This window comes from Camelus ferus, chromosome 10 (assembly GCF_009834535.1).
Source record: "Camelus ferus isolate YT-003-E chromosome 10, BCGSAC_Cfer_1.0, whole genome shotgun sequence".
Taxonomy (NCBI): Eukaryota; Metazoa; Chordata; class Mammalia; order Artiodactyla; family Camelidae; genus Camelus; species Camelus ferus.
In genome coordinates, this window is record NC_045705.1 from 40,967,805 (window position 1) to 40,982,398 (window position 14,594).

Sequence of the window (14,594 nt, forward strand, 5' to 3'; positions counted from 1 at the left end):
ACTTTCTTTTTATGTTCCATTATTTACTTGCATATATTTTTGTGGTAAGCAGGGTATTAATGAGTAAGCAGAACTTAGTTTATAAGCTCTGAGGCCAGAAGGCTTATCTGTCAATCAAAATGGATTTAGCTGGGGTTTTCTTCCCAAATTTCATGGTAAGTTGGGATTTAAAAATCACAAATAAATAGTTGATACAAAATTATAAAGGTAGTCAGTCAGAAAGCAGGTGGAAAAACAGAAAAGGTTTACCAATTTTTTTCTATGGATTATAACAAATGAAAATATTACCATGGAAATTTTTTTCATCTTTTGGATAAACATTTAAGCAAGCATCATCCAGTTAAGTGCTAGTGTTGACTCAAACTTTAGTAATTTCCTTAAAATGAGTTACTTTATATCTTGAAGAACCACCTGCTAATTTTTAATTAAAAAATATTTTGTTCTGTTCAAAAGATTTAAAATGTCCAGGGGGAGGGGTGTTGGAAATGCTTTGTCCTTTAAGAAGTGGATTGATCTGAACAAGCATGAAACTGTAGGGCTGGGCAAAAGTGACTAAGGGTCAACTTAATACTGCCTGATAAGGGAGGGGGAGAGCAAATGATTTAGTAACTTAACTGTTGCTATTGTAAATTTTCCTGACTATAAAAATTATCATAGGGTTGGATTAAGACTTAGTGAAGATGGGAGAGAGTATACAAAACAATTTTTCCCATTTTTTTTTAAACATAAGAATTATGAAGTAAATTGTGTAGGTATGAGAAAGTGGTTTGAAGCATCTTCTGAGAGTTTTAAGATCTTTAAGAGAAGGCTAGGTAGCAGGTTAGCAGGAAAAAGCAGTGCTCTCACTGCCTCTCAACTCATACCAGCTGAAGGAGAAAGTTCCTTCAGAGCATTTAAAGTCTAGGAACAAATGGATGGAGGCCCTGGGCAGGCCAAAGTATGAAGCTTTTTAATAGTAAGCATTTAAAGTCCAGTTTTCCATCCTTTGAAGCTAGAGTGAAGCTTCTCCTGAAATTAAAAGAGAAACCAAAGTTTGGTTAAATGGTAATTGATAAATTTGCATTAGGTGAATAATAATATATTTACTCTGTACAAAGGTATCAGTGTATGTTTAATGCTCACTCTGTATGTACACCTTGATTTAACTTAAAGGACTATAATTTGTTTAGTTAAATAATTGATAAAATCACATTTTTCAGGATTAAGCATACTGGACCAGAAACTGTAGTATTTTTGTTCTTTTAGTTATTGGGGATTGAGAAAAACCTCCAAACCCATTAAGTGGTATAAACATTCCCCAGCGGCATCTGCCTGAATTTTAGCTGGAATACCCAGAAGGCAAAAAGAGGCTTCTTATCAGGCTGCTTGGCTGGCCTGGCCATCCCAAGCTCACTGGGTCAGTTTTGTAGCCTGGTAGTGACAGATCTCTTACCAGCAGGGCTCTGAGACAATTCTGATTCAAGGCTTGACAATTCTGATGAGTTAGCTTTCTGTTCATCGATGGTGTGTGAATTCTCAGTGGACTGTGGTCTTGCAGATAAAACTTCCTTGGGAGAATCGTGCTCATTAATTGGAAAAGAGTCAGAAGTCGTTGGCTGATGTGTTTCAGTTTTTGATGTACTTGGGCTTGAGGCTGATGGCTGAAAAGGCAAAGGCTTTCTGTATTGGGAAGGCTTAGGGTCATTCCAAAAGTCATCTAGGTCACCTGCATCTTCTGCTCCATTCTTCAACCTGTCAGATTCTAAAACACTGAATTCTCCCACTTCCCGGCCATGGATGAGTCCAGGACTCTGTGGGAGTTCATCCTTTACTGCAGAGAATCTCACGTGTTTTAATGGCTCCAGTGAGTTTGAGGAAGAGTCATCTTCTAGCAAATGCTCATGCTCCTTCTCAGAAATTCTCTCGTGGATAGTTAGGACAGGAGACACAATCTTGCTTTTGGGTTCAAAGTTTTGATGAAAACGAACAGTTTCTGAGTCTGTGCTACTGGAACTGGAATTGCGTTTCAGGATCCCTCTTGGAGCCCCACCTCTGTTCAGGGAGTCTGCCCTTTGTCTAGGAAGAGACTGGTTATCATCCCGCTTTAAATCATGTGATTTGTAGATCATTTTCCTGGCTTTGGGGATTGGAGGCTTGATTTGGGACCCATTCTCAGGACCTGGAAAAGTCTGCTTTGGTTTCTCTAACTTTTGGCTTGAAATGTTTGGGAGAGATGATTTTTCTTTTGATTCTGACAACTCACCTGAAAATTAAAACATATTAGATGATATACAAAATGAAGAGTAACGCTATAATTTAAAACGTCTATCATAGATAGACAATCTACATTTAGCAAAAGCACTAAAACATTAAAGACAATAAGGCATGTAGCATTAGTGCAGCATTAGTTCATGCATGAACTTCACTGAACTGTACATGTAAGATTGCTGTGCTTTACATACATACTTTGTGGTATTTTCTACTCAATAACAAAATTTTTTTAAACAATTTAAAAAAATTCCTCAAGGAGGGTAAAGGAAAAACACAAGTCACTTTAAAAAAATTCATGCATGGAAACCAGAAAATGGGAGCTCAATTTTTTAAAAAGGAAATCTTAATACTTAAAACAAAAATTACTTTTGTCAAAAAGATAAAAAAAAAAAAGAAAAACAGGTAACATGTTCCAGTGACTTTTTCCTGTAAAATACTTTATGCTATGTAAATTGTATACAATGCAGAGGAAAAATATACTAATATTAAAACAGGCTAATTGAAATTCTTAACTCTACTGTTTGTTAATTTTCTACCCTTTGCCCAATCTTTAATGTTTGTGGAATCTTCTTACAGTTGTTTTTGAAGAGATTAAATTGTCTAATACTTCTTCTTAGTGGTGTGCAAGAATGGTAAAATTCCGTAAGAGGCAGACTTCAATCAATTAAGCCACAAACCTGATAAAATGCTTCTGAGACGCTGGGCTGATAATTACAGATTAGAGGATTGTAACATTGTCTAGTGGATTTTTTTTTTCTTGAGGCAAACTCTTTGAATTTTAAATAGAGAACTGTGTCTGTACATGGTACATATCCAATAAGTACTACTAAGTGAATGATGGAATGCCTCAGGTCAAAAATTTTCCCAGTTCACTGAGGGGAACCCAAGGCACGGAGGTCACACAAGTGTCAGCTCCAAGACTGGAATGCATGAACTTCCAGTTTCTAAAATTTCTGCTTCCTTCCCTCAGGCAGGAAACCAATGGGCATAGGAGAAGAATAAGAAAACCATCAGGACTTTTCACTTTCTCTTGAAAGCTATTTTAGTTACAGGAACTCTGAGAATTTCCCCTAATCCATAGATAACAAAGATAAAAATATCTAGCCCATAAAAATAATATTTACCCTCTTTTGAAGTCTGAAAGAAACCAGCCCTTCCATTTTCTGACTGTTCATTTTTGGTTTGTTGAGATAAGTGATCTTCTGGCAACATGGAGCTATTAAACGGATTCCTCCTTTGCTGGGGAAAAATATTGTTTATTAAATTCACCTTAAATGTCAAAACAGCAACTCAGTGTCAGCAAATGCTTATTATCTCCTATATTTGATAATTTTATCCAGTAAATTCTATCTGGAATGTTTGAAAAATGATTTTCTTAGTTAATCTGGTTAGCATAGAATTACCAATACATGCCATATCAGAAAAAAATCAAAACAACTGTAAAAATATACTCCATTTCAGAGTCCTACAAAGTTAAACCAGAACCAAGCATTCCAATCTAACTCTCACAGAGGTGAGAAAACTTGAGCCTGAACATATCAAACAGCTGGTCAAGGTTAGGGTAAACCTGAGACTCTAACCAGGGCAGATTCCCACCAGTGCTCTTTCTACTGCATGAGACTCACTCCAATAGATGTTAAAGCTGTACTAAATATAATTGTAATTGATCTTTCCTATAAGGATTTAAAAGACACATATCAAGGTATTGAAGCACTTCATAGTCACTATTATGATCACCCATTCTAATAATAGACAGGGTATCAGTAAATAGAATTTTTTATTAACATAAGACTGTATATCAATGCTTACTCTCTGTAGTTTCATAAACTGACAGTTCCCTCCCACAGCAGACCTCTGACAGAGATTCAGGAAGCCATGAATAGGAATTAGGACTGACATGGAACTAATAAGCCACATTCCATATGCTTAAAAAAGGCAGCTCCCAAAAGCTTCAGACTTTTTATTCTTTAGGGCAAAAAATCTAGGTCTTCAGCAATGCAGTATCATGGTATTCATAAAATTTTCCACCACAAGAGTGATCTCTTATATTAAATTGTAAAAATTATCCGTATTTGGTAGGAAAAAAAAAGTACTACAAAATCCTCTTTACTTCATGGTGCTTTGATAAAAAGAGAAAAATGGCATTCCTGCCCCAAATGAGACTTTCAAAGTCTGAGCTCAATCTACCTTGACTGGAGATGCAGCTGACTTCCTTGTGTCTTCCTGGGATGTATCAATCATGATGGAAGCTGGATTTACCACACTGGAACTGCAAACGAAACAGAAATTCAGAAAATAAAAACTCACCCTTGGAGGAAGCATAAATCATGCCTCTGAAGCCAAAAGCTATTAAGGCAGGATAGGAGAGGAAGTCTGTAAAATCAAACTGTCAGGAAGGGAGAGGGAGTGCGAACCTAGAGATGATTAAGCAGCAGAGCAAAGGCAATGGTAGAACAGAAATGAAAGACAGGCATGAGACAAGACAAAGCCATCCATGAGAAGCCTTGATGCTTGTATCATGGTACCAGGCACACAGGAGGTTCGCAATTTAAATTTGTAGAAATAAACCTGCCTCAAAGTCGGAAGCTAACAGCAGGTGCAGACTAGAAAGCGAGCAGTTGGTTTCAAGGAGGGAACGTCCCTGCTGAAATAAGGTCCCAGAGCATTTTAGAGATTCCATAGACCAGGGCCAGAATGGCAGTGCTTACTCTAACTCAGGTAGAAAAAAGGTGAAGAAAAGACTCAGGTGAGACAAGCGATTTGAATATGGAACAGAGGAAACAGCAGATCTAAGAGCTGCTTTGCCAGGAGAATGGCGAATGGGGACAACTTCCTGGGAACTCTCAACCCAACTCTCCAGGCTGGCCAGGTGAGTTCCTGTTCAAATACAAGAGGACAAGCAGAGCATCCAGAAGACAGGGGGAGGTTAGAAGCCAGGAGCTGGCTTAGAGGAGTGAGGATTCTCTAAGGGCGGCCCTAGGGTGAGAGCATGGGGAGGGTGAGTAGAAAAATGTGAGTTGAGCCGGCTCCCTCCTGAACAACCACTCCCCTGGCCATTGAGTAAGAAGAGGAAACGAGGGCCCTCGAGAAAGAGGAAAATCACCTGCTCGGACTTCCTGTTCCAGTGGCCTTGCCTCAGGCATAAGACGCGAAGTCACTATTGGCTGAAAGCACTGTGCCTGGTTAAACTCCACTAGTTCTCCTTACGGCATCAGAGTCAAGAACTTGGAAAAATACCTCGGAGAGAACTGGCTTTTCACCACTCGGCTAAGGAACTGGAGGTCGGGAAGGGGAGCACTTCGCCCGAAGGCCTCAGAGCCTTGCCCCAGACTATTGTCAGCAAAATCGTGGGCTAGATGTTCCTGCAGCTTCATTTCCTTTCCTGCCCTCAGAACCTCAATTGTTATTTTTGTACAGAGTTAGTCCCAAGAACAGGCTGAACACTTGAGGAAGCCATGTTTCCTTCTGTTAGCCTCCTCACTGTTCCAGAAGGATTACCTCAACTCCAGCCAAGGCAAAAGGAGAAGAGGCAGATGTGTATCAAATACTGCCTGATCACCGGATGTGAGAAAGAGGGGAAAAAAGGATGGGGAAGGGAAGGGCAGGGAACAAGAGTAGGAGCTTATAATGGAGCCAGAATTAAGGCTAAAAGAAAAACACATTACAAGAGGCCTCTATTCTTGCAACAGGCGACCACAAATTTGAATCAAGTTACCTAGCAGCCAATGTGCAAAAAGAAACCTGGTCACTGATAGAATCCACAGTAAAAATAGCCAATAGCTCAGGACTAGAAAGCAGTGTCTCTTGAGTGTCATTTTAAGAAACCAGTGAGTGATATGAGGAACCTTACAGCAAATGCTGTGTCAGTTTCTCAGGGGTTTTGGATTATCTCCCTTAATAAATAAAGCAGTCACACAATCAGAGGACCTGAGCCAGTTGCTGATGGGTGGCGTCCCCATGGAACAGCCATCTTTTCCTGCTATCTTTCTCCTTCCCACTTCCCATTCACTAAGAATAAAGGATAAGCAGAGACTCTCACTCTCATACCTCTGCTCTTTGGACATCCAGTTCCTGCGCCTCCTGGCCCCCAGCTCCGACTGCCTCTGTTTCACATCACATTGTCCCCTTCTCAGAGATGAAACCAGTCTCTCTCTTACTAAACTCTATGTAGCCATGGATTTATGCTATACAGCCTCATTCCATACATACATAGCTCACTTCTCATAGTAAACTGGGAGATCCCTCCAGAGTACCTGGAACATCTTTCTATCCCCAACAATGCCTTGTCCAGTGCCTGGTACCCAACTGGTGACTGAACAATTGAAGGGCAACTGAGCCAGTGCCAGGGAAGGCAGCATCAGACGGGGACCATGGTTTTGGTTTTGGTTTTTATCTCTGTTACCTGCCAAACTACAATGAGGAACATTATTTAGGTTTTAAACAAAACGTCTGTTCCTGCTGTTCCGAAAGGTCTAGAGAAGAAACGAGGCACTCAGAACACACCATCGGACACTAAGATACCAGACACATACAGTATTCACTGGGTTACCTTGTGGTTGTGACGGACAGAAAATGGAATGAAGGTGGGATACCCTTAGCTACAGTCTGCAAATCTGCCTAACTAGTAAAAAATTAAAACAAGAGTTTGAGATACAAGACTCTGTCTCTGAAAATGTAGCTACTTCCTCGATCAGGCTCTGGCTTTGCTTCTCTTAAGGGATACAACAGTGTGTTGCTTGCCTGCCTTTTACTGGGCAGTCATCATTACAGCAACCATCTTATTCTCAATTGATTTTTGCAACATTCCTGTTTGAGGTATGTATCCTTCTCCCCATTTTACTTGTAGGAAAACTGAGGTTTTGAGGGGGTTAAGAGCAGAGTTACCTGTTCCTATGTTACAAAATTAATGAAAGAGTTGGAGATTTGCACCAGGTGTGTCTTTGTCTGGCTCCAAAGACAATCAGTGTAATGGCTGAGCTACACTGCCTCCAATTTCTTGCATTAGCAAAGCAGTTTACGGCAAGAAGACTGAAGTCTGGGTGATTTTTTTCCCCAGTGACTCTCACACCTGTCACTTCCTCTCCACCCCTACTGACTCCTCCTTTATTTCTGTCATCTCCAGCAGCCTCATATCTGACTTCTTGACTCTCAAGTTCCAATTCCCCTAATCCTCTCAGTATGCCACCAATAAGCTGGAATGGTCTAAAACATAACTATGATCATATCCCTCTTCTGCTCATTACCGTTCCCCAGATCCCAAGCCCAGTGGAACAAAGCTGAGGTCTGAACTTCTCAGCAAGGAACTGGAGATGCTCCACCATCTGTCCTAACGCACCTTCCCACTCCTCCTTCCTGCTGACCCTCATCCAAACATGCCTCATCCCTCTCTGCCTCCGCCAGCCTTCCCTCAGCCCCTCCCACAAGTGTTTGCTCTGCTCTCTTGACCCAAATCCTCGCTACCAACTTCAAGCCCAGTCCAAATCTCACCTCCCTTGTGGTGCTGCTCCCGTTGACCCAGCTGGAAGTGGGTCTCCTGTCTCAAATTTTACAGCCCATTTTATCGGCACTTTGGAATTGGGCCTTGCTCCCTGCCTGGCATTATTTATTATCATGTGATCAGATAATCATATATGGATGCATTATTTTTCCTAAGAGAATATAGTCTCTTTATAGCCAGATGCTGTCTTTTGTTTCTCAGAACGCCTCTCAGAGGGATTAGATTTCTATTCTCAGATTGTGTCCTGAATAAAAGATATTCAATACATTCCACATGATGAGTTCTTAAAACTGTACAGCAAGCCAAAGTTCCCACCTTGTGCTCTGTAATTTCTTCCCTCAGGCACCCATCAAAAACTACCTGCAATTCTAGACGTAGCACTTAGACAAAATGCGTTTACTTCTGTAGGAAGATTATTAAAATATTAGACTATGATACTGCTGTTAGGGCTCCCCTCCTGAAAGTGTCTGCATTTTAATACAAATCTTTGAAAACTTAACTAAAAAAATAATAATAATGTTAGGTGCTGTGGTAGCTTTTGAATCTTGACCAGCCTTTCTCTCTAGAACAGTTAAAAATAACAACAGACATACCTTCTTTTGAGATATTTTTCTGCTTAAATAGTAACAGTATCTAGAATCAGAAGCAAATTTTGCAAGTGATTTTTTGCCCCATGTTTTTTGTTGTTGCTGATTTCTCCCTTCGGACTGTTAACACCCTGGAAGCTAATGCTGTGCCCATCCCCGGCTTCCAGCACTGTGCTAACACGTGGTACACTCCGTGAAGCTTGAACACGTGAACAAATACAGGAAGAAATGACTCAGGAATTGAGTGAAGCAAATCAGGAAATATGCTATGCCAGCCTTTCAAGTCAGTATTTTTTTAAGTAAAATATTACTTCTCTGGTTCTACCGTACTTCATGCTACAGATTTATCTAACACAAACATTCCCAACCAAGCATAAGGCACTCTGATGTCACAGTGAAACTATCCTTCACAACTGATTTGGGTAAATCCAAGATCCTGTAGGATTAAGAAGGATTCTTTTAAGAGCTCAATGTAATTGATTCTGTGGGGCAGACCTCTGAGAAATGAAATGTTCACATCACTGAATCTGCGATCAATCCAAGGACAAAAGATCAAATGCATTGTCCCATAGATTGGCTCATCTCTAGCCTGCCTTTGGGAGCAAGTGAAGTGCCTGACACTGAGTATTACTGAGGGTAAAGGCAAGTAGCTAATCCTTCTGGGAGAAGGAGATAGATATATACAAACAAAAGCCTTCCAGGAAAAAGCATTAGCGGGAGAACACCATTTCAGAGCTACAGACATGGTGTTAATTGATTGGTTCTCATTCAACAGAGGGTAGAAGGAGACTGGTGTCAGAAGTGTGTTATCACTGAAGCACAGGCAATGAAGCTCAAAGACTAGCATTTTGACCTCACTAAGATGACTTTACAATGAAAGAGTATTTTAATTCTACCCAAAACAAAGTAAGGTGGGGATGCCGAGATTTTGCTTGCAAGAAAACTCACGGTTTTCTCATCATTTCACAGAGAAGTTCCCAGAGGAAAACCTGCCAATGTCATGGAAAGAAACACCATGGTGCAGGCTTTATCTTCTTCTCCCTGACCTCATTTTAGAGACATTTTCTAGGAATGTTTTTGATTAATGGACACTACAAACCTTGGCAGCAGCCAAGTTCACTTCTACCTCTGTGGCATCTAGTTTTCCATCTTGAATGCTCCTCTCTTGTAGTTGTCCAAATTTGAGAATTCCCCTCAAATTTTTTTTCATCTTTTATAATCACCAGAATTCATGGTATAGGAATGCAGTGAGGAATTCTTGGTAACGCAAAACAACGAAACCTGGACACTGCTGATGCCACTCTTACCTTACAGTTCAGTTTTTTTCCTCCCACCCTTCCTTTCTTTTTCTACTGTCTCCCCCTGGGATCCAAACCACTTCATTCACTAATTTATTACTCATTTGTTTATTCATTAACCCCTCATTCACCATTATTCTTTATTTCATAATTGATTAGCTCATCAACTATTCTCATTTAATCACTCAATCTCTCAATCTTCATCTATTCATTCATTTATTCCACAAGACATTTGTTGGACATTGTTGTAGATGCTAGGGATACAGCAGTGAACAAAATACATAAGCGAAAGTCCGTTTCTTCCTGGATCAGAGGGGAGTGGACAACAAATGCATACAAAGATAAATATATACTATTATGTCAGGTGGTGATAAGTTATGGAGGATTATAAGAGAGGGTACAGGCATTTATTCATTCATTCCATAGGTACCAAGTACCCACTATATGCTAGATACACTGTTACAGGCTTGGGGTATGTTGGTGAACGAGATGCAGGTTCTCAACCCAAGAAAGCAATGCTGTGACACTTAGCCCCAGAAACCTGTATTTTCAAAAGTTCCTTGGGCAATTCTGACACATAGATCACAACTGAAAACTCCTCATCAAGTAACCCACATATTCTGTATCAATTATTACATACCTCTGTGCATCCTACAAACACCTCACATTTCTTCTAATCTCATCTCTAAAATTCTGTCAAGTGTCCTCTTTCCCCCATATCCTTAATTAGGCTCTCTCCATCTCTCACCTAAATTTCTGTTATAATGTCCTTATGGAATTGAACCCATCCTCTACACAGTTACCAGAATGATCACTCTAAAAAGTAAACCTGATTCAAAGTCACTTAGTGGTTCCTTGTGACTTACAGGAAAAAGTTCAGCCTTTTGGTCAACATTCAAGGCTCTTCACAATCTGGTCCCAGCCTCTTCTTTCAGCATAACTGCCCACCACTCATGCAGCATACCCACCATACTAGACTCTTGCAGGTGCCAGGCCTACCGGACCCCCATGCCATCCCCTCTGCCTGTATTGTCCTCTCCCCATGTCTATCTAACAGAATCCTTCTCCTCCTTCAAGAACTGCCTTGTATGTGACTATCTTTAGAATGAGATCCTCAAGGACAGGGCCCACATCTTATTTCTCTTTGAGTTTGTAGCTACCATCTTGTATACAATACATACTCAATAATTATTGACTGAATAAATGACTGCAGGAAGAATGAATTAGTAACCCTACAGGATGATTTATTCTGCTGGGTGCTAGTAAGAGGTTAAGTCAGTGTTTTCAATCAATTGCCAACAAGGACATTTAAACACTTTATTTCCAATAAATACCCTACAAGTAAACCTAGCCAACCTATGCATTAACGGTTCTGAACTCACTATTCACACCTATTTGTCTTATTTTTCTCACTCTTACACTGTCTTCCATCTGGCTTTTCCTAACTCTTCTGCATATGTCTCCAGTTGGCCCACAGTATTCTCTGTTAGTTTTGCTCCAGCAAAAGCAGTCATTGACCTCTGACTGAGTGACAGTTATTACTGGGGCTGGTTTATATATGGTCAGAGTAGGCTACCACTTCCTTAGTGCACGTCAGGGCACTGATGCCCACTGCCCCTAATATAACCTTCTTTGTACCTAGGAACTTGCTTCCTATGGTTGAAGGTTCTGATCTTTATCAGGATGCATTCTAAGAGTAATTCTTTAAACTTTTAGAAACCATAAGACAAGGAAAAAAGCTTAAAACCTTCATCCATACAGGCTAAGTTATTATAAAGTCAAGTAGGCCTTAGGGTGGAATGCATGTTAGAGCCTTTCAAAGGAGAAAGGAGAAGGCCACAAGGCAACTGAGGGATGTAAGATGGGCAAGAGTGTGGGAGGAGGAACCAGAAGAAGGAAAGAATTGGGAAGCTTGGAGCACACTTGCGGAACTATCATTTTTTTAAGAGACCTGGGATGGCCCTGTCTGTGACCACAGAGCCAAGATAATACAAGCCACCAGAGGGATCAGTCCTCAGAAAGGCAGTCTTCGGGGAAGAGATCAGAGAGACCACAAGAAACTAAAATGTCAGTCCACTTCTAGGCTCCTTCAGATCAAAACAGCGCCAGTAGTGGGGACATCTAAGGCCCTGATCAGTAGAGAGGCTACTAGACTCTCAGTGTTGCCCCAAGCACCCAAACTCATTTCACAGAACTTGTCATCTCAAGTAAAAAGGAGAGGTTTCTCATCCCAGAGCAGGCCTACCTCTCTAGTCAGGTATTTACACGATTCCTGATTTGGGGGCAGGATCATGACCCACTTGGAGTTTCTCACATCTTCATTCTGTGCTCCCCATCTTGGCTCAGCCATGTCCTTTGGATCACTGTATACCTGTTCCACAATTATTTTAGGGGGAGACATGATGTGCTATGAAGGTGCGGTTCATGGACCAGTGTCAGCATGTGAGCTGTTTGTTACTGGTTTACAATGAGGTAAGTACAGAAATCAATATATGCGTTTAGAATCATTCAAAACAGTTTGCTGAGACATCCCGGCACACGATCACTGGGTTTATTATCTTGGATGCCTTTGCTGTTTTCTGTATTTCATTTTCCTAGTATTCATATTTATTATTCTATAAAAGCTATCAATCTGTGATGATTAGAAATTAAAAAATTAAAAAAAACCCCAAAACACAGGTCCTTCACCACAGTTTGTGCCAGTACTATCCTGCTGAAGATTAGTAACCAGAACTAGAACTGTGAGCCTCTGGAGTTTTCCTTGCCACTCTAAAGAGAACCTCATTCTCTGCTCCAGTGTCCATCACACCTCTCTCTGCTTCCTCAGGTGCTACAGGTGCAAACAAAGATAAGTTCCAGAAGAACACAGATAGCTTCCCACACTTGAGTACATGCTGAGTACCCACAGTGTTTTATTTATTCACAGGCAGAACCCCACAATGGAAGAAAAAAAATCTTGCTCTAGAGTCTGTCAGAAAAACTCCTTCAGAAACTGCAATATGCAGTCACTGTGGCCTCACACTCCCTGACTCCGGGCTAAGAAAATATTGACAGGTATTGAGTCATTCTATTGAAGTTCACTTAGTCTATGAGTACAGGGCCCAAAATATACTTAACACACCCAGTTCCCAAGGTTAAAGTATAGGTGAGAAACTCTGCACAAACCTGACGTGGAGTAAAGCAGTAATTTCTGACACGGAGAGGAGGAAGTAAATGATGGCTCCTTCTACAGTTCTGGGTGATTACCACTTGGGCCACGTAATGAGCAGAGCGCTGGGTACATCTGGCATTTTTATTCCTGCCTACTCAACCTACCTCATCTGTGTTATAATAACACAATTATTATGCCACCTGCAAATTGCTACTTTTCGTTCATCCTGAGAAATGCTAAGTAGTTCCCACACCTCCTTTCACTTAATCTCATTACATCCTGGTGAGGCAGCTTGGTTCTGATGTACAGATGAAACCTGAACGACTCGTCTGAGGTCACACAAGGAACATAGAAAACAGAGCTGCAAATGTGGAAGTTGTATTAACAGCTTTAAATTGAGGAAGCGGGATGGGTACCCACCAGGTTACGTGAGTTCTAAGGAAAATCAGTTGAGCTACAAGCGCAGTGGCACCTCTGTCTGCAAGGCCCTTTGAGATGAAATGAGTTCCTGGGAGGACAGGAAGTAGACCCAGAAAAAACTGTGCAATGAGCTAAGTTTGTGTCTGACACCCCAAACCTTCTCCTGTCTGTGGCACTTGCACCCTCTTTCTTACATCAGTCTGTGCTCTGACGTCCCCTTGCCCCATCAAGCCCAGCTCTTAGGAGCTGCTCTCAGCTCCCTGAAGGTGAATCTAAATGACTGTGTTCTCACCCCAAGAGTTTCTAATATTTAAGATCTCATCTTTCCCTGTGGAAGGCAGGCAAGCCTTCATCCTGTTAGGGAGGTTGCAGGCAGCTGGTTCATGTGGAGTCATAAAGGGAAAGGGCAGGCTGTTCTCCACATCCTTTCCTGAGCTCCCTGAAAGTCCTGTATGTATGTGAGAGCCCGTGCTTCCGTTCCTTGAGCATCTACTATGTGCTGAGGACTCTGTGTTAGGAATTGAATTCTACATTTACTAGCTAATAAACTTCTCAATAATCCTGATGGCAAACTATCATCATTCCCATTTTATAGCTAAGGAAACAAAGGCCCAAGAAATTAAGTCATTTCCAGTGCAAGGTCACAGAATCAATTGTGGCTACTGTTAAGATGTTTTAACCTCTAGCAACATGGCCTCTTCAGACATAAAAGAACATTACAAATCATCCCAGAGGAAAAGAGTGCAGCCACCCACCCCGGAAAACAAAGTGAGTACTCTCCAACAGGGAAGTGGATAAATAACAGGCACCTTAATAGAATCAGTATTCCATTATCCATGTGACGTAACTTCACTCATATTTGACTCTGAAATGCCTGTTGGCCTCTATATTATAGACCCTCTCCCTCACCTGTAAATTATGTTGGAAACATCCCTATTCCCCAGGTGCCTCAGCCTTGGACTCTGACTCAGTGGCTGTCCCACCAACAAATTCATCAACTTCATTCCAGTTGGAGACTTTGAAATGAACTGTCTTCACTGAGGAGTTAGAGATAAAATGCAACTGCCCTCCCACCAAAGAGTAACAATTATATCTCCAAGGGACAGACACCAATGGGAAGATCCTTCAGTACCTAAAAGCAAATCATCACGGTTCAAAAGGTTTGTGGCAACGTAGCCCCATGATCAGCTGTATCACAGGAACCATGTACAAATGTACATTTTGATTGGCCAGATGATAAAATGTATGGGAAACACCAAAAAACCGAGACTGAAATATTGAGGACAATCTGCATTCTTAAGAGGCATCTAATGAGTACCCACCATGTGCCAGGTATTCTACATACATTACATTACTGCTAACGTTCACCGTAACCTTTCTATAGGTTATGA

General features: G+C 41.0%; 1 protein-coding gene across 14 annotated transcripts in view; it reads right to left on the reverse strand.

Annotated features, from left to right (window-relative positions):
* SYTL2 (synaptotagmin like 2) overlaps nt 1–14,594 on the reverse strand; it is a 127,879-nt gene that overhangs the window by 31,148 nt on the left and 82,137 nt on the right. For 13 of the 14 annotated variants that reach the window (XM_032488787.1, XM_032488793.1, XM_032488792.1 and 10 more), the window contains 3 exons: nt 4,438–4,519; nt 3,375–3,489; nt 1,433–2,242 (listed from right to left, as the gene is read on the reverse strand). In XM_032488787.1, coding sequence (XP_032344678.1) covers nt 1,433–2,242; nt 3,375–3,489; nt 4,438–4,519 — 1,007 coding nt within the window. The remainder of the gene's footprint in view (nt 1–1,432; nt 2,243–3,374; nt 3,490–4,437; nt 4,520–14,594) is intronic. The other variant, XM_032488801.1, reaches the window with a different exon arrangement.